The sequence below is a fragment of the Anser anser genome (genome assembly GCF_964211835.1).
Source record: "Anser anser genome assembly, chromosome: 11".
Lineage (NCBI taxonomy): Eukaryota > Metazoa > Chordata > Aves > Anseriformes > Anatidae > Anser > Anser anser.
Window position 1 is genome coordinate 6,203,960 of NC_139732.1, and position 25,748 is coordinate 6,229,707.

The window sequence follows — 25,748 nt, forward strand, 5'->3', positions numbered from 1 at the left end:
GAATGCGGCATCCACTACAGAGCGCTGTCGGGGAGAGAGCTCCTAGCATCCTTTTGGTGTAACCACCCCAATCTGAGCAAGACTTGGATGCATTATTTCATCTTCTCTCCTTGCATTTCCCTTTTCTCCTTCCACAAGCCCCCAGCAGCAGGCTCTCACCCGGGACACCAGGGTCCCCACAGCCCATCGAAGGCAGCGCGCCCTTTGCCGGTGTTCCCTTTCCTGGCCTCCCCTCACACAGGCTGTGCTCAGGGAGCTGGTGGCCCAGGGAGACCCCTCTGGCCACGGGGCTCCTGCCCCTCCTGGGCCCTCCCAGCTGCGGTCACAGCCTTGGGACAGTGGTTATCCCCGCGCAATGCCCTAAGGGCACTGGTGGTCTCCGGGCTTCATGTAGGAAGCTTTGCTGCCAGCAGCAGCCGAGGCACCTCGGAGCACCTCCAAGTTTTACTTTAAAGCCACCTTCCCCTAGCTTCCTGAGCCCTTGCTGCCCCTTCCCATGAACCTTTAGAGCCTGTACCTGCACCTCCACCGACAGGCCAGAGGGAAGCAGCATGCAGGAAGGTGCACAGACGGGGGAGCGACTCAAAAAGCCACCGGGGACGGTGAGGTTGCCAAAGGGTTGGTTTTCCCTTATGTCACTGCGTTGGGACTCAAGACACAAAGCACGTTTTGAAGGAAAGGCTCAGCTCTGCAGGAGACAAAGACACTGAACAAAGTGTTCAGCGAGCTCTGGAGAGGTGGAGAAACACCTGATAGGAGAGGCAGGGAGCTGCAGGCACAGGCACTAGCTGTGCCTGCTAACTAGTGGCAGCAGTAATTAATAACGCCACCCCAGCTACTGCCACACATGTAAGCCCAGAATCGCTGGGTTTTCTGCTCTGCCCCCTCATCCGGATGACTTCTGTAAAGCAGTTAACTCCTCGAAGCCCCAACCTATAGAAAAAGCATTGGAGAAACCAGCGTATCAATGGTGGCGTCAGCAAAGGCATAAGAAAAGAGTTGTTGATTCACTGGGTAAAAACCTGGAACCTGGGGCACGTTACATCCTTGTCAGCAAGGGCAAAAAGCTTCCCAGTTACCAGATGTCTGTCTTCTGCTGAGGTACCTGGACACTCATATCACCTCCAATCATCTTTCTGTGGGACAAAATAAATCTCATAAAACTTAGCAGCACAAGGCTTGTTTTCACAGGCACGGCTCATTTCTGCAGCCTCTGATAGGCCGCAACATATTCCCAAATCCTCCCTGAAATATGGGCTCAAAACAGGTGATTCAATTTTTTTTCTCTGGAAACAACACCAGTAAAAATATTCTCCTTTCTGCTAATGGAATCAAAGAAAGTCATGCAAGGACTGTATTTTTCTTTCACTGCAGCACAGCACTAAGTCCTCAAGCTGCTGCATCTCCCACCTGAAACACAACTTGCCTTCTTTGTGCCCAGACGTGCAGCAAGAGCCAGCTCCTGCCTTGAACCACGTTTGCACATTGAGTCCACTCAGCCAGCTGAGTCAGACAGAAAAAGCCTTTGCTATTTACTACCTCGCTGCTTCGCTGTTTGAAAGTTTTGCCAGGGATAGGGCTTCTATCACTTAGAAGTGCCCCATCTATGGCACACAGGCTGTGCTTGGCTTGACAAACCAACTCGTCCTGTCCACAGCCTGTCCCTGGATCAGACCTTTCCAACCAGTGGCAGAATTTCGGTAAGATTTAACCGAAGAGCTTAAATGCACACAGCAAAAGACGAAGAGGATTGAAACCTCACAACTTCCATGGGAAACGTGTCTGCCGTTGCAATTTCAGCATGGCTCACAAGAGGCAGCAGATACATGTCCAAGAATTTCTACTTTCATTCATGCCATTTGTATCGTATTTGTCTTGCTTCAGCACATCTAATTACATTACACAAATTACACAGTCTAGCACTCTTCCCTCCACAAGTCAGACAGAAGGCCTGAGCAGACGTGACTAAACTATTCCATAGCTGCTTTGCACTGAACTGCGTAAGAAGTTGCTACCAAACGAAGTAAAGCAGATGTAAAGCAATACAATGATGCTTCTGTTTGCTGTTTTGCCCATGGAAATAAAAGGCAAAGTGAGGGCACCATTTCTTCTCCCACCTCTGTTGGGCTGCAGCAGCCACTGAGCTCTCCCCTCCCGCAGCACCTTGATGTACTCAGGTGGGAGAGCAGCTTTAGCTCTTCATTGCCCTCCATTATTCGTGTTTAATCCCCAAATTCTTGCTGAATGGCTGCAAGTGAGAACTGTTTTTTCCCCTCCCACAGCAGCTCTCTAACTAGTGAGATGCAGCACAGCTGCCACCACAGGGGCACAGGAACTTCCCTCTCCCCAGCACTCCTTTTCCCTCCTCTGCAAAGCTCAGCAGGTGGCACGATGGATGGAACAGGCTGATACACAGCCTACAGGGCACGATGGTGGTACACTGCAAAAAAGTTATGGGCCCCAAAGTACATATTTTAAATTAGGAAGTCACTTTCTCTTGCCTTGATTACCCAAACTTCACCGGACCACAGGAACCCCTATACAGAATCACCTGAAGATCAACATCATCAATTTTTTTTCTTTTTCACCCCAAAACCTCAAGTTTTAAGGTAGGTCAGAGCAGCACCAGTGTTTGTCTGAGAAGTACTTCAAACCCAAGCTTTCTGTCAGAAAAGTAAATCCAGCTAAAGATGCAGAAGTATAGGATGAAAAATACAATGCATTTAAAATCTATCACCACAGGTGCCCCAAGGACAGCTAAATCAACTGCAGTACTGGCAATACGAAACGCATTCAATAATTCACGCACCCTGGGCCATGTGTCAGCCTTAACTACACATGAAAGTTATCTTTCCTTTTTTTCACTTGATCACTAGAGCGGATTTCTGGTTAAAATCTCATCTGATATGTTTTCTTCTTTGTAAAACATGACACAGGTCTCAAGTGACTATTACAAAACGAAGCAGCTCAGAAAATAAAACAGCGTATTCTGGAAGTATGAAAAGATTGAACGAAAGATCGAACAAATGATGTGCTAAGAACTATTAGGTGTCCACAACATATCTTCTGCGGGCCTCTGATACAGGCCACAGCTTGTGTTTACTCTCATCTTCATGTTTAATGTGAAGTTTTAAAGAATAGGAGACAACTGGTAAACTTTCAAACTTCTCCCCCCAGGTGGCTTAAGTAAGGTAGCTGCATCAGAGCTGCACAACTTGTAGGGTTTCTTTGTTGTCATTGTTTGTGGGTTTTTTTTGAGAATATGGGAATCTTCAGGAACCCACAGGTGATTTTAAAAGGTTGTGAAAGAAGGTAAATGGGAATTTGAGCTCTTTTCTTCACTTTCCACAAATGAATGGCCTAACATCATTTGCACTATCTGTACACACACTGTTGATTAAATACCTCCCATTTCTGCTCTCCCTCTCTCACACACATACAGTACTGTGAATGTTAAGGACAATTTGCTTTTTAGCCTGTTTAAGCTGATTACCTGATTTATGAATGAACATACATTACTTACCCAAGCATCCCATTTACAAGTCAAACAAGCATTTTTGTCTATAATAAAGTTTGAGAGCCCTTTTGAGAGTTTGCAAATAGCAGACCAATGAAAGATCTGAGCTACTCTAAGTTGCTCAGAAATCTCCTTAGGAAAAGAAGTTCAAAGTTCACACACTTTAGCTGACAATTCCTACAAAAGGCAGGGGCACTTTTTTTGTCATGTTTTTTTTGGGGTGGGGAGAGAGTCAGGTAATGTTTGGGTTTTGTGTGTGTGTTCTCCTATTTTCAAATTTCAAATACAATTTCTTCTGTGCACAGGCATGCAGAGTTTAGAACTTGTTCCCCTCCCTCTAATTTCACATCAGTAAAGCAAATAACTTAAACCTAATTCTCTTGAAAAGCCAGCCTCCAAAGAAATGTCCCTCTTATCTCCAAATGCAGATGAAAACTGGTTTTGCTTTGATTAGGTTCCTTAAATTTTGTTATCGTGCTTCAACTCAGAGGCTCAGAATGACTCCTAAAACAGACATGTTACACCGTTTTTCACTTTATTTTACTCTCCTCTCCGTTCCTTACAGAACACAAGTATGCACCACTTTCACCCTCTGTTCTCTGAGAACGTTTAGGTTAGCCTCTCCTTGCACAGAGGGATCAGGGTTTTTGTGCCCAAGTACCAGCCCTCCACCCACGGCAGGGGCTCACATTGTGGGGCCAGGGAAGGCCAGTCCTGATCAACTCCAGGCACAACAAAGCAGCACTCAGCATCTCAGTCCCTGCCTGCCAGGAGAGATTTTACACTATGACAGAGAACTCTTTAGCAAAGCTAACCTCAAAACCTCAACCTCAAGTGTTAAAAAAAAAAAAAAAAAGGAAAAGAAAAAACTTAAATGATACAAGTTATTACATTTAATCCCTTTGAGGCAAGTGGGGAATGATTTTGTGATTAAGGACCTACTATGGGGCTCAGGAGAATTAGTTCAATTCCAGGCTCTGAAACAAGCTCCCAGGTCCCCATGGGAAAGCCTCCTGCACTCTCCTACTCGTATGGACACCGGCAGGGTAATTTGTAAGTGCTCACAGTCCTCAGACGATGTACTACCAACAGCTAAATAAACGCCTGGGTAGGTGGGCTATAATAATTCTGAGGTTAGCTAGCTACCCAAAGAGGACACTGCCATTGGACTATCACACTGCCACAGAAGTCATATTTACATATTTAAAAACCAATATTAGAGGGAGCCTTGACAAAGAATAAGTTATAGGCTTACACACTCTTGGGCTGACAGCTAGTTCCTGATGGTTTTAGCTAACCCATTCAATGAGCGAAAAAAGCTGCAAGACAAAAATAAGCTGGCAGGCCTTGCAGAGAGACACCACTTTGTTCTCAAGCAGAGGGCTATTTTCCACAGCTTGCACTGCAGGGAAATTTTGCTCAATTAAAATCTATATTGGTATTGTTTCTCAGCAAAATTAAATTTATGAATTGATTTAATTCATATAATGAGCAAATTCAATAATGAAAACTCATCTGTCAGCATACATTATGATAGAGCAAATCAAGCAAGCACCATCTGAAAAACATAACACTGAAGTCACCGTGTAACCTTTTGGATGGTGAAGTGCTACAGAAAACACAGTGGAAAAAGCATTATCCTGTTTTGCAAAGACAAAAAAAGTCATTACTCTGATATACTGATAAGCACACACATTACTCAGTTCTTCACTATAAGCAGAAATTTGTTACCTTGAGAACTACCAAGAAAAGTTATTATGGTTGCAAGTAACATCTGTGATGTATTTAGTGCAATTACAGAAGTTATTTTTGGTTACCGAATGTACGATTTTCTCTATGCAAGTAAATTTTCTCTTTTAGAAGTTAGAAACATCCATATAGTGCTTCAAGGTGACTGTTTCTGGCATTGCTTCCTTACGTGCAAGCTGTAGTCAATAATTTAACCTTGATATTAAAAACTTTTGGAGAGTAGCTGCTGTTTATTTTTCATGTATTAAATCCAAGTATACTTGATGTTTCAGTAGAATGGCTATTAAATATTTTTCAAACCTGGTATTTGACTGGCCTGTAGGTAACTACATATTAAGGTGATACCTCATAACTAAATGGCTTTTTTAACTACAGTTATTTCAATATTTTCCTTATTTTTTTTCCACTGTTACAACTTCAAGATACAATGGAAGTAAAAAGAAATGAAAATACAACAAATCATTTTCAAGCAAATTAAAGACATGAATTTAAAACTTTTTCAAAGCCGTTAGTTATGTGAGAACAACACCAGCAATTTTAGTTGAGGCTAAAGTCAGTCTTTTCATCTTCATCTCTCTCTAAGAAAATACAAAAAAAAAAAAATCAACCTCACACATTCAAAGAAATTCCATCCATGCTCTACTATATCCTGAAAACAACATCTGACTGGACCTGCACATCTGAACTTGAATAAGTCAGATGAAGTTCAACCACAAAATGAAACTGATGACAACTACGTAAGGTAGGCAACCTTATTTTTGTGACTGTTTAACAGCTTCTACTTTAAAATTATGTAGCTACGACACTGACACTCATGAACAATGGTTTTAATGAAAAAGCCTTCTTAAATTTTCAGAAATTGTCATGGGATGGAGTGCAACAGAAGCTGAATGTACTCACAGTAACAGGACTTCCACTACGGCCAGTTGTGTCAGTGGTACCTTCTTAGTTAAGTAAAGACTTCAGTTTAGCTTCCTGTTGGTGCTGCACTGGTTTAATGTGAATACCTGTGAAAAAGTAAAAACAAATACTGTAAGACAGTTTGTGGTTTATTTATCTGGTCACCTTCCCCACATCTATTTTTATCTGAAAACCAACTCTCTCTTCAATCAGTGAAAGGCTAATTGACATTTCCATTTTACTGTAGTATCAAAACTAATGACTTGCTATAAACTTTTGATTGTTCCAAGTCCCCAAATACGTAATCTAACATCAAACTGCTCATTTCGATGTAAAACGCAGCCCAATATTCTTTTAAGTATTCTGCATACACGAGTAAGGTGAGGGCCCACTGCAAAGATAATACTCTCCTCCAGCTGATATTGTCTAATCCTAACCTAAATCTTTATTACAAATTAAACCATTTATTTATTATTATACCTACAATGGACACAGAAGAAAGTTGTTTTCTTTAGAAACTTTTACGTAATTAACTTTTACTATCATTTTTCTATTCCCTTTTCTCTTTCCTGGGTTTGAGTAAAATTAGCTTCTTCAACTATTCCTCATAGGGCAGTTAAAAAAAAAAATGCTGTGGAGAAAGGCACCGAGCCGGCTACACTCCTCTCAAACTGTTATGTACCAAGCTGGAAACGAGATGCTCTTTTTTTTTTCAGCATTACATCAGTTCATTCACATGTCATCTTATATGTAAATATATTGCGCATGTTCACCCTTCTGGGTATATGAAATTGCTATTGATATTTTACAATTCCTTAGTTCAGATGTTCAACAAGGTTTTTTGTTTGTTTTAATTCTGTTCTCACAAACTGACAGTGTCAGGACTAAATATGCTCTCTATTCCATCCCATCACGCTTACTGAAAACACCAAGCAGTACCTTATTTTCAGCTAGGCCTCTAAGGGTCCTTTCAGCAATGCCCTAAGAGTTTGATTGCAAACAAATGACACCTACAGTCTTAGAAGGCCTCCAAGCTATTAGACCTTACCTATTGGAACAGACTTATCTACTCTACCCCCTACTCGCTCCTGTAGGTCTCTGACAACCCAACATGACATCCTTCCTGTGAGGCACTGCAGGGAGGAGTAAAGTTCCTACTGCACATTCCCATGATTATTAACCTTTTCTCAAGACTCTGCTGACACAACGCCAGTTGATCAGCAGTCAAGCCATACTCTTGAAAGACTCAACCCATACCAAGAGGAAGAGCTTTGAAGAAAAAGAGAAAAAACAATTCCTCTAATGATCTTCTGCTCTTCTGAGAACCCCTTTCAGTTTCTGTCAGCTCACAGCTACCGCACACTCAGGTAGCTCCATTGCACCACATGCCTAATAAGCTGTAAAAACATCCATTTCCATTTCATGACCAGAGAATAGCACCAGTGTGTTTTTATATATTCTAATAGTAACAGCTACACAGACATCTGAGGTAAACATCCTGGTTATTAAGAAAAAAGCCAAAGAAATCCACTGAACTTGAAATAATTACAAACTGCTTTCTAAAACATTCAATACAGAAACAGTATCCTTTGAGCTGAGAGTGGCTTAAAGAAGGCAGGCCATTGCTTTCAGTTTTATTGAAGTTAAGTTCTTTCACCAGACTGGATGTACAGCTGTCAGCATCAGGAAGGTTTGAGCTAGACGTGATGCATGGTTATCAGCACAAATAGCCACAGAGGTGGTGTCAGCACAAGGCTGGGTTTCTCCAAGCAGAGCCCATTCTGCAGGTGGATGTGGAGAATATCCCAGAGGCTCAAACCCCTTAGCAGGTGCTAAAAGAGGTGGAGGTTTACCCTCCACATCTGAGGGTCCCATTTGGAAACTGGGTTTTGTTCTTTTAAAAAAGTGCTCTTACCTACGAGTACATGAAAACACTGAGCTTAAGCAAGGCCCACTACCTGCCTGAAGCGTACAGAAAGCAGCATGGCAGATGAAGCAGCTTCACCACACACCAAGTGACGAATGCGGTAGCTGTTATCATTCATAGTGTCCTACTTTAAAAGACGTACAACCACTGAGCTGCAACAAAGCCTTCCTGGATGTATTTAACAACACAGAGCTCACTGGCCTCCAGCGTTACTAAACTTAGCATGAGCTACTACAAAGCGAGTCTTGCCCCGATACTGATGTTAACCTTGCACACACAAGTTAAAACACAAACTGACAAATTAAATACAATTGTCATGGAAAGTTAAAGCCAGATTCTATTTCTGACTGATGGTTCGTGACAAACATTTTAGATGACATCTAAGGCTTGTTCTAAGCAAGGTTTTAATCCATGACCATAATGTAGGTCACGAGTCTCAGTTCAGTTTGTGCCTAGTGTTCATGCCAAGGAACCAGACTCAGCACTAACACCAACAGCTGTCAAGAGTGTACATGCAGGTTCTTTCCACACTACCATTTGATAAAAGAAAATAGTCCAATTAAGCAGATTTCACACTTTTTTAAAACTGATTTGCCTATTTGTTTCAATCATGAAAGCAGTATTTAATTGACGAAGCACCGTACCCTAATCCTATGCATCTAGGAATATTCATGTTTAAAACCTGAACCGCCCTCACTGTTTCTGCCACCCTTTTGGTTTTCAATGAGCTTCAATAACTCAAAAGAATTGCAACCAACTTGGTAACTAAAAAAGAAAGCTTTGTGAACGGGAAAGTTCACAACGGGGGAAGAAAAAAAGCCTTTCTAAAATAGCCAGGTGTTCACCTCAACCCATACCAACTTCAAACAGATGCAAGGACAGTAGTTGAATCTGATTTCAGACTAAGGACATAAAAGATAGGCTTTATATTCCTATGCTTTTATAACGTTGGAACGAATTCATTTTTAGATGAAGAACAGTATACTCCCCTACTCTCCTATCCTTTCACATAAAGTTTGCTCTGAAAATACTGTTGCTGAGTTCCAGTCTTTCAACTGTTATTTGATCACTGCTAAATATTTGCAAGTTCAGATTTTTTCAAGTCCCACCTACCTACTTGATGTAATTCACATAATATCTACTATGTATTGTTCTACTTTTACGAGCAAACATACTGTGGCAAGCAATGAAGTCAGATGTGAAAACAGAACAAAATACTTTGAAATGGTGTTGGAAGACCACCCCCTAACGGCCTATTGCCCAGTAGTGCAGGTTTAACCTGAGGAAGGGGTGACCGGCCTAAGAGAGCTTTCCTGCTTGGCAGTGGAAGAGATGGCAGTTTGTTTAAGTTGATGATCGTGTCATCAACTTCAGCTGAAGGATCAGTTTGTTCAACACAGCCTAGTTTAAATGAAGAGGAAAGAAATTCTTCAAAATACATTAATAGCACAAGTAGAAACTTGTAAGAATCTCACTATTCCCTTGTCACAAGGGGATCCAAGATGTTTCCATAGAATAGCTCCTAAGATAAAAATAGCACAGATATTTTATGTCTCTAATTTATGGGTGATGTAGCTGGTTTCATTTTTATCTTTTAGACATGTTCTGCTAGATTTTAAACTTTGTCAATAAAATATACACACTATTAAATTCCTGAACTCTTAAATCAAGAGTTGCTTAACAGACTGCTGGACATCACTAGCTTAAATGCATTTATGTGCATACAGTGTTAAACACGACAGCAGTAGCAGATGATCAAATACTTGCAACCATGCCCTGTGAAAGAGCAATTGCCAGCGAGGGTGTCTGTGTATGTCCTTATAGTGTTTCCAGATATGTGAAGAAACATATACATCCTACTTCAGGATGTACATGCCCATGAATATGTACATGCCCACACACTGGCATTTTATACATACGCTTTTGATCTTTACTGCTTTCCTTTATTTACAGATTACTGACATGGAATGTACCCAGGCTTTCTTTATATCAGATTTAAAAGAAGCTTGAAGTGGTATTTCAGGGGAAAAAAAGTGAATACTTTCAATCATACCTTTCCTGTTTTTTGCATAGTCACTTACTGAGCTCAACTCCTCCAAGAAAGATTCAAGTATCTTTCCTCAATTAACAGAAAAACATCTAATGCCCAGAGGCACGCTAACTGTCACACAGCTTCTGTGCTAGATAGCCATCCACCAGATCAGCTGCCTTATGTGAGATCTTGGTATACTCCTGTTGCTCACGCTCAGCAAATATATTCCCAAATGCTTTAACTACGATAGCCAGTGCATTTTCCACAGGCATATTATGATTTACTGCAGAGAAGAGAGCATGCTGGTTTTATCAAGCTTATGTTTTCATCTACTTCACACATTTGCAAAAAGATAGAAAAATATAGCTGTTAAGTCTGTGTGTAATAAAACTGAGATTTTTTTAAACCTCCAGTTCAGCACTGACATAACCCACCCGTAGCTGCACGGGTATATGAACGTCATTGGAAATATACATGAAAAGTTGTATTTTCTCCTTCCCACTGCCAAAACATTACTGGCCATTCATGATCTACAGTTGAATTTAAGATAGATTCCCAATTCCATACAGACTTTCACAAATGCCTAAACTTGAAATAGAAATAGTATTATCACAGATTTTTCTTAAACTCAGAATATTTTTCCCTAACTGTAGAACAGGGCAGTTAAGAGAAAACGCGTTTTTACTACTGTGATCTTGATTCTAAAAATGATGCAAAATTTAAATCTACAATAGAGTTCTAAAACAGACAAAAAAAATAAATTGGATTTTATTTTGATTAATTTACATAGAATCAATGCAAGAAAGAAATTTCAATTAATTTCTATGCAACTTCCTACCATTACTTACTCTATCTGACATACTGACTATATCATGTTGCACGCATGTCATGCCATTTAGGAAGAAGGAAACCAGGACAGATGTTTAATCACTCCATGTATTATGAATTATTAGAAATTAATTCAGTGAACTGTTTCAAAGCTGTCTCATTTTAACTAGGTCAAATTTTGTTACTAAGTGCAGTGAATCAGTGCTTAAAATTTTAATGGGTTGAAAGAAATTTAAAGTGCAGTTCTGAATGGGGACTACTTTAAGCAACATCTCTAAACCAAGCTAAACTTAGTTTTGATAGAACCTTGAAGAATGATTACAAATGAAAGGGCTGCTTTTGACTTTTCAAAAATATAAATGCATCATTTTTAACTTCTTGGAATGCTTGTGTGAAAACTCACTTGTTTATTACTTCCACCATAAAACCACAGTATTGTACCTGATCGTCTATGCCTCTAGCATATTCCCCTGAAGAAAATCTTAAAAAAGTTTCAAGGTGGCCTCTTTAATTCTTAATAATTATTTTGTTGTTGTTGTTCTAAGTCTGATTTTAATCCAATAAGACACTGAATGTGTTCGGTTTTTGTTTAAGAACCTATTCCTGTTCTTCATTGTTGTCATACTCGAAAGCCCATGAGAGGCGTAAGAAATTTTATTACCAACTAGAAATATTTAGGAGATTCAGAAACATTAAATAAGCATGCTCTTCAAGTATTATCTACATAATTTGCAAGGTTACACCTTTCTAAATTGGGTAACACTTACCTATGTAGCTATCGTTTCTGTAAGAGAATTAGCTGAAAGATTGTAATAGAAACTACTTTTGCTCCTTGCTGATGGCAACAATGACACAGTCAGGTCTCTCTCCATCATATTCTTTCTGCATCTGTTGGTAAAACCGCAGGTATAGCTTCTCTTTACAATCATCCCTGCTGCAGTCATCATCTGCAACCAAGTGAAAAATCAATTAAGCAACAGCAGACTGCAAAACCATATTAGAACATCACTATTTTGTCATTCAATACTGCCAAAAATATGATAAAAATAGTTCTTTGAAGCATGGGTCTTGTTCCCCCTCCTCTTTCCCTTTTTTCTCTGAGGGAATTTGTTACAGACATGCAAGAAGGCACAAGAAACATGGTTAAAGTTGGTTGCAGAGTTCTGAGAATTAAACTCTTGGGAACAGACCATTCATCTATTCCAACCCACAGAGGATTATTTTTGTCCCATTCTCTCCCCAACTTGGTTCCAGTATGATGCTGGGACTCAAATCTTACTCCAAGGGGAGGCAGAAAGAGACTAAGAAAAGAAAGCATTTGCCCAGTTCGTCTTGCTGAAGATAAGACGTGGTAACAGCACCAATTACAGAACCTGGTCCCTGCAACTCACACAAACTCATAGTAACTCCAACTTTGATTTTGCATAACCACCTAGTTGCTTCTTTCTCCACTATTCTGCGTGTTCTTCTACTCCTAGCATCTCCAGTTATCTCCTCTGGATACCTTTTAACATAAGTACTCTAGGAGGAGTATGAGGAAATAAAGCATCCTTTCATTACATATAGACCAGGCTAATAAAATGATGTTTTTGAAATCTATTTTGTGCCTTCCTCGAAGGGTAAAAGGCACATAAGCCTGGCACAATGTTTTAACTCAGGATTTTAAATGCTTTACCCTTTCTTTAGAGGATAACTTTCAACGATGTTAGCTTACAAAATCCAAAGACTTTGTTAAAATTGGAAGACTTAAAACAAGCAGAATAGTTATTAGCTGTACTTCAAGAGAAAATATTTTGGCAAGGGAGACTGCTCCGATACACTCCATACATCAGGCATCTGTGGACTACCCAGTTAAGCTGCTAGGGGGAGTACATATCTTAGTACAGTCCTTTTGATCTTGAAAATAAAGTATCCTATTTTGAAAACCATTATTGTACTTCAGACCATAAGTAAACTAAAATGCTTTGGTAAACAGACAAGATGAAGAATGGGCAAAATAAAGCTTTATATTATATGCCAATTTTTTACATTATGTATTTTTATTTCTATCCTGTAGATTGGACAATGAAGAGCAGTAATTGATAGTTATTTGTCCATAGTGTTACAGAATGTAATAGTCAAAAATTGAACAGGTATTTAATTTCCTACGGCTATTCTTTCATTTAAAGTTAAATTTTGAATGACAGTTTGATTTGAGAAAACCCATGTAAAGATGTAAAGTCACAAGAAAAATACTTTTCATCACAGGTTAGAGTTCAAGTTGCAAATGGAAGGCCAACCTGTTAAAATCAGGTCAAATGCAAGTTAGTTTTGTACTCAGTACAATAATATTCCTGTCAAGCTGTGCATCTCTCATATATTCTTTTAAGTAACTCCCTAGTAGTTCATTAAAAAAGCCTCATTGTTACCTTCCTACAAGAGTCACTATAGCCACAAATGTTCTTAAAGGACCACACCATTTAATCCCATTTCAACATTTTTCTAAACTGCGTGAATATCAAACTAATCACATGAAATTTACTCATAATCATAGCCTAATCTGAGATAGAAGGGGTGAAAACCTTGAGCACTTTTCTTCAAACTTATTTAAGTATAAGCTATGAAACCCAAAAAGTTAGAAAATAATAATTTCCAGGTAGTTTGATTATGCTGTTTTCCATACAGCTAGATTTTGAATTTTAAGTTGAGCACTTACGGAAAGAAAAAGTTAAGTTTAACCACTTACGGAAAGAAAAAAATCATTTAAGGAAATGGGCAACTAAAATTACAAAATCCTCAAAAACGGCAGGATGATTCCAGAATAGATATAGAATGCACGTTTTAAAAAAGGAAGGGGGGGAAAAAAAAAAAGCCCTGTTTGCTCCTGAAACAAATCATAACATGGAATAATATAAGCATTTCAAAAAATTAGGTATCTAGAATCAAGCTTGTACACCACAGAAGCTGGCAATTCAAATCACTACAAAAGCTCAAAAGCACCATCAAGACCAGCTGAAGAACATTCACGCTTTGCTCTCAAACTTAATGAGAACTCAGCAGCCAGGCACCCATAAGAGACAGTCAGTGCCCTGGAATTCAGCCTCTGAAGAGCAGAGCCTGGAACTTGATAGACTTCAAGGGACAAAACATTTTCCTTCCCTGTTTATTACACCTTATTTTATACTCCCAAATGAGTACTACAATTAATATAGGTTTATTAATTAATAAACTCTAAGGAGAAGTGAAAAGGTCATGTTTACCCAAACTATTGACTGCCTGATGATACACTATAAGGTAGTTCACTCTGTTCCTCCTGAAGTTGTTTAACAAAAGCCTAAAGAACAGTACACTGACATCAATCATTGCAAAAGAACGCAACCCCAAGGGGACATTTAAACCAAGAATTCTGCTTACACAGTATCTTTCCAAAGTTTTTGCTTCATTTATTTTCCCTTGAGTAAAGAGGTACTGAACAGTTTACAAGAGAAAGCACCTTCATTAAGCATCAGCAACCTGAAGGATCTCAAGTGACTGTTAATGTTTCCCTCTATTTGCTTCCCAAAATAAGATGTGGCACTTGCACACCATTTGTATGCTCTAAATTAAGGATGTTTTTTGAATCAGTGTCTATGCTTGACCTGACTGAAAAGCTGCTTTCTTAACTTGCTGTAAGACCCCAAATCATACATACTGGCTTACTTCAGCCTGTACCACGAGATGTTGTCCACAGGCACAGCCTTGTGTAAAAAAAAAAAAAAAAAAAAAGATGTCTTTCTGTTTTTTCGTCTTTTCATGTTTACATTGCAGTAGTTATGAGGATTCTCCAAAATAGAGCTGGGATATGCTGTGCTCTGTTTGTACTAATTGTTGGACTTCCCAAAGATCCCATGTTCTAGGACAAGTCACATACAGAAGATGGTGGAGATGATCTAATGCATGTCTTAACACAAGCAAATGTGAATGTGGTGGTGGTGGTTTTTGTTGGTCTTTTTTTTTTTTTTTTTAAAAAAAGGCTTGATAACTTAACTGAGCACAAATAATTAAAGGCAAAGAATCTATCCAGTTTCCATATTCCGTCTAGGAACATTATATCTTTATAAGAAAAAATGTTCAACCAAAAGCCTCAGAAGAGATTATCTCCCACTTCTCTACTATAACTGCAAACTGATAGAGAAGAGCAATGAAAGTTCACTTTACAGAGCAATCATCACGTTCTTCCAGAACATGCTCTTTTGGAAGCAGGTAAGGGAAAGAGCAACGCAAGAGACAATGAACAATAACCAGACTTGTATGGTTTTGGTTATTTTGTTTGCTTTTGCTTTTAATAGACAGAACCTATGCTTAGAATGAATCCGTTTTGCAAAAGTAGCTTCAAACATTAGGAGTACAGGACAAGCAGATGGCTGAATGCAAACAACCCTCAAAGCAGCTGCTACAAATAGAATCTGAAGCTGAATAAAAAAGTTCCCAAAAATGTAGTTGGGAAACGGTAAGCAATATAGCATACCCCGGCAAACCCCCAGGGTATACGGCTCACCATTTCAAAAGCTAACAAACTTCCTACTCCTGTGCCTAGCACAAGGCAGACTACGCGCACACGAGCTCAAGCAAGTGATCAGGTGCCAGTGCTCAGGGTGCTGTCAGCCATATGAACACAGCTGAAACTGCACCGCTGCCTGTCCTGTGGTGCTCTGCACCCACCACAGCTGCTCTTAATACCTTTGGGCTACGCTGCTCAGTGGCAGCTGCCAACTGGGGAGGGAGATGAGGACATAGCTACCCACAGGGAACCATCAGCCAGATGGGAACAACAGCCTCACCACCTCGCAGCAGGCTGGTCTACCAAGAGCAAGAATATGAAACTTCTGTACCCAAAAGTTAAGAATCTACTTCTGCTTTCAGTCCCAGATTCCCCGCTTCATTAACAATAGTTTGGTTTTCCTATGAGCCATTGTTGTTATGGTGCAGTATCTTGGCCATAAATCTAAGGTTGTTAAATGCATTACCCTTATTCTAAACACACCCTTAAAAATTGAAAGTCAATAAAAACACAACTTTGCCACTCAGTATTATCCTATGTGGAACAACATTTGAAGAACTAAAGTACCCCTCAAAACAAAGAAAAAGCAGATAAATGCACGGCTTCCCTGTCAGGTAGGATTTTTTGGTTTGTTTTTTGAAAACCGAATACAAAACCATGGGAGATCATGAGCAATAAGAGACTGAAAAAATACTACTTGGGAATTAAATGGGAAGGACTAGGAACTGGAAAAGTTGAATACATACTATTCAGGACTGAACAGACATTCTGTTATGGTACAAAAACATGACAAAAAAGCAAACAAGAAGTTGCTGAGGGAGTTTTTTTCAACTTGATGTTATATGCCTAATAACCAAAGAGCCGCGTTTTTCATAAACTCTTTCATATCAACAATTCTGTTACGTATTATTTACTCCAGAAGACATGGAATCCACATGGGCCTGTGACTGGGCTGAAAATCAAGAAACTTTGGTGATTAAATATTGAAGACAAACAGCAACAAAGAGCCACCATAGTTTAATTAAACACTGTGCTAATGAGAGCACAGAACTTGCGCAACATGCTTTTAGACAGCTATAATATGTTTTAAGAGGAACGATAAACTTAAAAGTTATCTTGGATGTAAGAAGCCTGATTTCTGAAGCACTATAGGGGATAAGAAAGGGAGTTTTACGTCTACTGTCCTAATTACCTAAAAGTACATAAAAACCTTACACACCTCTGTTCCAGAAAAAAGAGTGGAAGATGAATTAGCTTTATAGACAACTGAAATTCAAACATCGTTTAGTATCTCAAACCAAAACTTATCTTGTGTTCAATGTGGCAGAACAAGTCTCAAACTACAATTCTAAGAATTAAAAAAAAAATTAATCTTCTATTATATCAAGACACGCATTTTCATAACACACATGTATTGAGTGATTCATGTAGATTTCGCTTACGTGTCCAAAGGGCCTTCTCTTTTCTACTGGATGTGCTGCTACTTGATAAAGCTGTTCTTCCAGGAAAAACTTCAAAATGTTTTCTAGAATCCCACTGGGAAAAAAAAAATATTCTGATCAGATTATTTTTGGCCAAAACAAGAAATACTGAATATGGATTTCCTTATAAAAAAAGTAGTTCTGTGGAAAAAATAACACTTCTCATGGAAAATGACATGGAAGGAAGGAAAAAAAAAAGAGACAGTTTCATGAAAAGATTTTAAGCTTCCAAAAATCTAATTACAGAAGGAATATAAAGCATGTAAACACTATCCTCCTATCACTAAATGTAAATTAGGGTAATAATCACCAAGCTTGGGAGGTAGTTACTACGATACACTGATTTATAAAAATATAGGATCAGTAAATTCAAAAAGACTGAATTTTAACAGCCCCAAGTGTTAACATAGTATCTCTGCAATCACATGTTGCCTCAAGAGGAAGGGACTGTCAAGAGAAAAATGAGCAGGAAAAGGGACTGTGTAGAGGAAAATGTGCAGGAGAAGGCTGGAAATGCACGCAAAGTAAGAAACAAGTGACCCATCCTAATTATCTCTGATAGCAGATGCTGCTAACAGATGCTCTCACATTATGCTCGAAGTACAGCTGTGAGAACCAGAAATAGATACCAAAGATGCTAAACTCAAAAAGATGCATCCCTTGCACCTCAAAAAGAGATACTTTAAATATTATTCTAGGCTGACAAAGCATATTTCTTCCAAGTGCCTCTGCATTATGAAGCAATCCAAATGTATACTAAACCCTTTGCTCAAGGAGTTAATATTAAGGCTTTGATTAAGGTGTCGGCAAGAAAAACATCAAGAATTATTAACAGATGCACAACCCTAAGAAGCGGTTTATTCAAGCCATACTTGTAGTATGATGACAATTACTGTTTGGTCTCATTTACCTTAGCCAGACTCCAGTCAATGGAATTGTACAGAAGAGAGAGTAAGCTACTTGGAAAAATCAGGGAAGTGTAAGCATTTTGAACCACCCAAGAAGTTTTAATATTAAAAATAAAGGAATTGCAATTGACTTTAGTTATCTCAAGGGGGCATGGATCTCATTGTTCTTGGAACCGTTTCCCCCAGTATAGGTTCAGCATTTGTGTCACAAATCATGAAAGCTTGAACAAAATCAGTTGTAAAATATCTGTATCTGTTCCAAAGTAAATAGCTAGAGCAAAATAAAAGAGAACAGCAGATCTGTACAGGAACAAGCTTACAGAAGTGTAAATACCCTGGTGCAAATTACAACTTTCTGATACTTTCAGGATGCTAGAAATCTTTAAGGATTTCTCCAAGCACGCCATTATCCAGAGTAGCATCAAACTTTTTGGTGTCTGATGAATTTAAGTGCCTGCAAGACTCTACTACCTCATGTCCTCTAGCCAGAAAGCACGTTGGAGGAGGAGAGCTCTCAGCCTTCCTTCCTGAAACTGTTCCATATTTCAGTGAAGATCTTAGAAGACAAAGATCTACATGGACAAAGACAAATCATAACTTGCTTAGTGCCAGGATTTGGGCAATCCTCTGTGAGCACTGCTTTCACTGCTTCAAGGACTTGTTACGCACCTTACTTGAAACAACCACCTCACAAAATGCATAAGTATTCTTCAACAAATAGAACACAAGGTCTCCTCTGCCCCCTGTAAAATGCAGTGCTGCAGCTGCCCACAGTAAGCAGTCAGTAATTATACCCCAACTGACTGCAGCCTTGAGCCATTACTCTCAGAATAAACTGATGCTTCAACTTTTCTTTGGAATCTGTGAAAAGAGCCAAGACTATTAATTCAACAGCAGATTCATTCTTTAGTAATAAATAGTAATAATTCTGCAGTGCAATTATTCCTGTATTATTTGTCCTTTATTTCAGGTTCCCCCAGTAACTTCAGAACAGCCCTACAGCCAGTCCTACTTCCCTGACTATTCCTATAAACGCTGTTATGAGCAGAACAGATGGGAGTAGCACAGTGTCAGTTATCACTACAGAATGCACCACGGAGAAGCATCTGCATGCACAAGCATCACACTTTTTTTTTTTTCCTCTTACATTCAATACCCATTGCCATTGGCATTCAGGAAGAAGAGAAGCAAGGCCAGAGATTTGGTAGCTTCTACAGGGAACATGATTCTGTAGCTGTGCAAATCAGCTGAAAAAAACAGCCTAGACACTAAATCCTGGCCTTGGCAGGACTTGCACCAATGCCTCCTGCCCCCAGAGCCCCTACACCGTAGCACCTCGGTGGCTGCTGATGCCCGCTCCCCGGCCAGCCCCGTCCCACAGCCCCAGAGCCCCGTGCCCCCAGGGGAGGCACGCACCCTCAAACCCCAGCTCCCCACTGCCGTCCCCAGCTGCACGCCCTGCAAGTCGGAACAGCGCTGCCGGGGAACTGCTCCTAGGGCGGGTTTCAGTAGCGTGAGGCTTCTGAGCAAAGCTTAACACACACAAAACCAATTTGTTAATAAATAAAGAAAACTGTGAGCTTACTATAGCTTGCTTTGGTCAAATCTGATGGTATTTGATAATCACCTTCTTAAGTGAAACAAGTACCACGCTGAGATGCCAGTAAAATATCTACCTGTGCTGAGGTGGGAGTTGTTGGGTCATGATGAGCGGGCTCCGCTCAATAAATACAAATTGTGCAGAGAGCAGCGGGCAGCACGTTGGAGTTAGCAGAGGGAGCTCCCTGGGGCCAGGTCCAACTCTGCCTGCTCCGTGTGTTGCGGAGGGGAGCCTGGGGGCGCACGGCTCCGTCCCTGGGCCACCACAAAGCATCACATCCAGCCTCCGGTGCCACCTAGTTAAAAACCAGGGGGCAGCGTGCCGAGCCTCCAGTGCCTGTTACCTAAAAGCAGGGGGCAGTGCGCACATCCTCGGCCCCAGCGCACCTCGCTATACGCAAACCCCTCTGTAACTTTAACTCGCTGTTGCTCAGGGAGAGCTAACAGCCCGGTACCTGAGCACCCCAGCCGGGACAGCAGGAGGCAGCAGCAGGGACCTAAGGCTCAGGGCTGCTAACTTGGCGTGAAAGGGGCGCCTACAGGGAGCACAGGACGCCACCAGGCGCTGCTTCGGGGCACTCGCCCGTTCTGGCAGCGGCCTCACGCAGCGCCACAGTGTCCGGGGCTGAGCAGCGCGGCCACCGGCGCCGTCCAGGGGCCGCAGCCCGAGGCGAGGCGCTCTGAGGCGCCACCACCCCGCGCAGCCCCTCGCCCTCCCCACAGACCCCTCTCTCTGACCGAGCCCCCCGAGCCCCGCCCCTTTTGTACCCGCTCGGACGAATGGGAGCCGCGCTTACTGAATGGGGCGTGGCGAGCGGGAGGGGGGCTGCCCAGTAGGGCGCGGCATTGTTGGGGGGCGGGGCCGGGCCGGGCGGCCGGTGGCGGCGGAGGGGCGCTGAGGCGGGGCGCGGCGCCGTGAGGGGCGCGGAGGGGTCGCCGGGTGCCCGCCCGCCGCCATGAACTCCCTGGAGCAGGCCGAGGGTGAGTGCCCCGGGGGGCGCTGCCACCGTGCTGCGGGGCCGGCCGGGAGGCCTCGCCCCCCCCCCCCTCGGCCCCCGTCCCGGGGCCGGCGCCTCGCCTGCCCTCGGCTGGGGTCGGCCTCTCGGGGCCCGGCGGGGAGCGGGGCCGCGGGCAGGGGGCGCTGCCTCCCGGCCCCCGCTATGACAGGCCTGGGGGGATTTCGGCTGGGTAAACCTCGCCCGTGCTGCCGCGGCGTCCCCGGCCGCGGGTCGGGAGGTTTTCCTGACAGAAAAGTAGGGTGTGAAAGGCGGCAGGGGCTGAGGCTCGGCGGGGGCGAGGCAGGCGCGTTGCCGACCCGCGCAGCCCCGCGTCGTCAGGGTCGCGTTCCCACGGCCGGACGAGCCGCGGCCGTCAGCTCTCGGGAGAGGTTCCTAGAGCGCGAATAGCCACAAATAAAGACGTTAAAGTGCCCGTTCCCCGAAGGTTTTGTGGATCCTCGCTGTTATTTTAGCGCTGTCTGCGTTCTCTGAGTGTTTTGGGGGGACACGATTATCCATCACCTGCCTTTGTGCCTGCAGGGTGCTGTTCCTTAAAGTTCTTTGAGGAAAGCTGTTCTTTGGAACAGGTTCTCCTGTGATGTCTTCTGGCTTCGGTGACCAGTTGCAGGGAACAGTTAATTAGCTGTAATTGCTGGCATGGGCTTGGCTTCCCCAGAAGAGAGGCGGAGGACTGACTGAACTACCGGGATGTTGGCAGCAATTAGGAGCAGTTAGCTGTGCTGCGGCTCAGGGCAAGGTGCTGTAATCGCCCTCCACGAATTCACCTCCAAACCTCCTGAGAGTAAACTTAAAATTTGAAAAAATGCTTTAGTAATGATTATAGCAGGTGTGTTTCTTCTAATCTTGTTCTCTAATTGCTTTATGGTGGCACTTTAAATAACTTAGCAGTAGTTTTAAGTTGAAGGAGAGGATTTTCAGAGTGGTGTTAAGTGAAGCATTTCAGCTGAAAGCCTGTGTGTTTATGCTATTAAAAATTTAACTCCAGGTAGAATTCTGTTTTTGACTGGAATGTTGTTAAATATTGACCTTGTTTTACAGAAGCTTGAATCTAAATTAGCCTGCAGGTGAAACCGCTCTTCGTAGGCAAATGTTGGGTGGTAGGCTAGGATTTTCAAACAAATTAGAAGTATAAATTTGAAGTGCTGCTCATCTTTTAACAGCAATTTAAATGACCTCGGGAAAATGATGGTGATAAGGAGAAACAGCTATTTAAAGAAAAAAATAACTGAAGTAAGATCAGTGAGCTAGTGTTTGCTGTGGGGATTATATTATTATTTGTATCTCTCTCTCTCTCTGTCATATGGCATTAAAGGTTCCTACAAAATGAAGGCATCAAAGCCACACTGCTACAAATAACCCCTTGAACAAGTAGCAAATCGCCAACCTCTTTTTCTTTTTTCACTGATATGTAGATAACAGAACTTACTGGCTTCCTGATATACTTAATATTCTAAAATATGTTACTTCTTATTTGCGTGGAGGGGCTGTTTTAAAGTATTCTAAATCTAACTCCAGGTATTCTTAAAAGCTGTCTAAAATACTCGGGTTTCTTTACTACATTGATTTTCTTTCCAATAAGCAGGAATGTTTCTTGCATTTAGTATGCCTTCATCATTACAAATTTTTGCTAGAATTGTGTGGAGCTACTCTGACTTTACTGTTATTTCATCTGAATGATCAATGCGTTGTTTTCTCTGCCTGTTTAAGAAAGTGGTGTGCACAGGGAAAAAGTCAATTCCTTTGATCGTTTACATCACAATTTGACTAAATAGATGAAGATCTAATTATGCTTGCTGTGTATCCTTCTCAGATCTCAAAGCTTTTGAAAGAAGACTTACTGAATATATTGCATGTTTGCAACCAGCTACAGGACGTTGGAGAAGTAAGTCTGACATTCAAGGGATGAATAAGATTCTATTTTATAAGCATTTTAGATTTGCCAGCGTGTATCCCTGATTTGTGCTTGCCCAAACAAAAATCTGTGCTTACAGTCCCTTTATGGTTTCTGTGGCATGTGTATACTCTGCAACAAGGCAGTAATGTGTAAACCTACAGTTAAAATTTAATGTTTGCCTGGTTATTGTTCTTCAGAAACCGTGTAGTGGGTTCCAATGACAATTTCCACTGTTGCCTGAACACAAATGTGACAAATCAAAAAAATGTATGAATTCAAGGAGTGAGTTTATATCCAATATTCACAGTGCCAGTTGTCCTGGCAGATATGTTTTTAAAACTAATATTCTAGCCAGGGGGCAAGACAGAATGTGCTCAAGGCTGAATTATTCTGGTTGGAGTTGGGACATGAATTTGTTGTGTTTTTTTTCTTTTTTTCCCGTTTTATTTTGGATTGTTGTTGGGTTGTGTTTTGTTGCTTTCTCTTTTCTGTTATTGTTGGGTTTTTTTGAAGGCTTGTACTGCCTAGTTAGTCACTTCAGTTACCGGAACCAACCATGATTGGGTTAGATAGTCCCTATAAAAAAGAAGGTGAAGAAATTAAATCAGTGAGGCTCGAAGCAGAAAGAACTAAGGGCAGAGTATGTCCTCATCTGTTCTAACAGAAAAGTTTGAAGTAGGGGGGTGAGGGAAGCAAAATGTTCCCTTGATATACTGCCAATTTTGGGGTCAGTAGTCCATGGTAGAAACATACTGCTTTTTAGTTCTAAGATTCTGAAGTTTCCATACAGAAATACGGAAATACAGAATACAGAAATATTATTCCATAATACAGAATACAGAAATATATTCCGTACAGAATACAGAAACTTTTTAGTACATATAATTAATTTAAAATGTAGGAAGACTGAATGACAATACTTTTACACCCACAAAAAAATATGCTTAAGAGCCACTGTTGAAAAATAAATGCTTTTCGATAGGGGTGACGTAGACTGCTTATGGCTCTCATTCTTTCTTTTATCAGTGATTCTGATAGTGGTATCGGTCTGCACAGCAACTGGTGCTTGGAACTGGTTAATAGACCCAGAGACACAAAAGGTAAAGATTGTGTTAGTCCTGAAGCTAATCTGCTTCGCAGCTTGGTGCTGCAGCTAAGTGCTGTAGTGCCTTGAAAGGGAAAAGGCTAAAGGTGGTTCTCCCATGACACCGGGAGATCATTTTCAGCTTTCGAGCTGGCTGGGCTAGTTGTGGAATGTCCTAGGACAGTGCCTGCCAAAATGCTACTACGTGAATCTGTATCTAAAGAATTGCTCACGAGTGTGTAGAAATGCCTAAGAGCAGTGTTTTTTGAATTCATTGAACAAGATAGCAGCTTTCTGTATGGTTTAAGAAAGTATATGCTAGGACTAATCTGATTTCTTTCCTAGGTGTCCTTTTTCACATCGCTTTGGAATCACCCATTTTTCACAATTAGCTGTATTACCCTAATAGGCTTGTTCTTTGCTGGAATACATAAAAGAGTTGTGGCACCATCAATGTATCCTTTGATCATGTTTGTCAAGTTAAGTGCTTTACTTATTAGTCAGGGTATTAGCATATGCTAACATTTACCGTGTGCAAGCGTTAGTTGCTTTCCTTGACACACTCCACCCAGTATAGCAGCCCGATGTCGAACCGTTCTGGCAGAATATAACATGTCCTGTGATGATGTAAGTGTTGGTGGTTCACTGCCTAAACCCTTTTTTTAAGATGCCAATAATTCAAAAAGGCATGCAAGGTTTTTTTTCTGCACAGCACTTACATACGCCGTATCCAGTTGTGTGGGTGTGTAAAGAATGTAGAACACAGTATTTCATGTGTCTTTTGAAACATAGCCTGTAAAATTGAAGTGCAATTGTTAGGCTCAACTTTCAGGATCTAAACTTTATTTTTTTTCTGTCTTGCAGACTGGAAAATTAATTTTGAAACCTAGGCCTCATGTTCAATAAGGGCTGTCTTCCTTCAGTTTTTTCCACTGCCATGGAAACCAAAAATGACCTTTTTTCTAAGGTAGTATGACAGTAAAAAACAAAACCACCCAAACAGGACTGGTTGTCACTGCCTAGGAGTGAGAGTCTTACACAGTTGACAGTGAAGGTGTGCAATATTACTTTCTTGAATATTTATCCAAATTCTTTGTTATCATATCAGTGCTTTTGCTACTTCTGATTACCTCTTTTTCAGTATTAATGTCACTTTTTTTACTTCAGCTAAAACAGAACATACAGGAGGAGTATGTTAATTGGTTATAAAGTTGAACTTGAAAATCAAACCTCATTTATGTTATGTCTTTGTAAGCTGTTGTAAATAGCAGACTAAGACTAATGTTCAGGAAAAAAAATACATGCTATATGGATTTTTTGTTGTTCTCATGAACAGTATTGAAAGGAACACTTAGCATTCCTGTGATGTTTTATTAGCACACTTACTCATTACAGCTGTCCTTATCTCCTGGTCACTTTTTGGAACTGGCTAAAAGGCTCGCAGAAAGTCTGTCCATTTGTGCTGGAGAGAACTGGTCTTACTATTTAAGAACTTTACAAATATATCGAGGATCACATTTGTCAAGTTGTGTGTATATATAGTGCACCAGCCACTTTCATTGTGGTCACATGCAGCTCATTGATTGATCTGGTCACAACACTGCTATTTTAACGTTTTAACATTTATAAGAATTGTCTTAAATACGCTTGCACCATCCAAGTGATTGTAAAACTGTACTGTATCTTAATTCACAAGACCATTCTGGGTGGGTTTTATGCGGTGGTAGTCCGAATATGAAACTAGTATTCCAAATGTGTCGCTTCAGATTGGGTGAAGAAAACACAAACAGTGCCACAATAAAATAACAACGTGTTATTCAGAGTGTTAAAAACAAGGTGTGGATGTTACCTGCGGAAAGTGTAACTTTTCGAATAGCTTAGGCTGTGAAGAGTTCTAAAAGTTGTTTAAGGTGCCTTTTTAATTGTTTTGAACTCTTTTAATTGACTGAAAGTGCACAGCTGTCGCAACTTCAGTAACTCCAAGCTGGACTGACTTTTAAAGGCAGCCTGTTGAAGTACTCTGTCAGTGGTGACATGAAAAATCATCTGTGCTCTTCCTCTCATCCTTCTGCCCGTCCGTGCTTTGTAACTGCTGTATATTTTGTAGGTAAAGGTGTATAAAATAAACCCTTTGTACAAAGAGCTGTGCCCTCCTTAACGCACCGTGCCGCGGAGCAGCGCCCGGCCTCAGCGCCCCGTGCCCGCTTCGCCCAGCGCGGGGGGGGGTGGCTGCAGCCCGGGGCCCTGGGGGGGGCGTTGGGCGGCGGGGCCGGGCCGGGCCGGGCGGGGCC

The 25,748-nt window shown here is 41.3% G+C and overlaps 1 protein-coding gene and 1 long non-coding RNA gene across 8 annotated transcripts in view; one reads left to right on the forward strand and one right to left on the reverse strand.

The window, feature by feature from the left end:
* Positions 1 to 20,200, reverse strand: part of LOC310879868 — a 41,167-nt gene extending 20,967 nt beyond the window's left edge. For 4 of the 6 annotated variants that reach the window (XR_014571193.1, XR_014571194.1, XR_014571195.1 and 1 more), the window contains exons 1-4: positions 19,538 to 20,197; positions 16,915 to 17,008; positions 11,721 to 11,900; positions 6,167 to 6,273 (exon numbers count right to left, since the gene is read on the reverse strand). This is a non-coding gene — a long non-coding RNA (uncharacterized lncRNA). Of the gene's footprint in view, positions 1 to 2,950; positions 5,845 to 6,166; positions 6,274 to 11,720; positions 11,901 to 16,914; positions 17,009 to 19,537 lie in introns of those variants that run through there. The other 2 variants (XR_014571197.1, XR_014571192.1) reach the window with 2 other exon arrangements.
* A 100-nt stretch (positions 20,201 to 20,300) lies between these two features.
* CNEP1R1 (CTD nuclear envelope phosphatase 1 regulatory subunit 1) lies at positions 20,301 to 25,597 on the forward strand. Of its 2 annotated transcripts, none has more exons than XM_083794814.1 (6): positions 20,301 to 20,441; positions 22,290 to 22,361; positions 23,400 to 23,473; positions 23,803 to 23,912; positions 24,030 to 24,084; positions 24,322 to 25,597. In XM_083794814.1, exons 1-6 carry the CDS (start codon positions 20,417 to 20,419, stop codon positions 24,361 to 24,363), a joined length of 378 nt encoding a protein of 125 aa, XP_083650940.1. In that variant the 5' UTR covers positions 20,301 to 20,416; the 3' UTR covers positions 24,364 to 25,597. The 2 variants fall into 2 exon arrangements, with proteins under 2 accessions (XP_083650940.1, XP_083650941.1); XM_083794815.1 differs by lacking the exon at positions 20,301 to 20,441 and adding an exon at positions 20,520 to 21,305.
* The last annotated feature ends 151 nt before the right edge of the window (positions 25,598 to 25,748 follow it).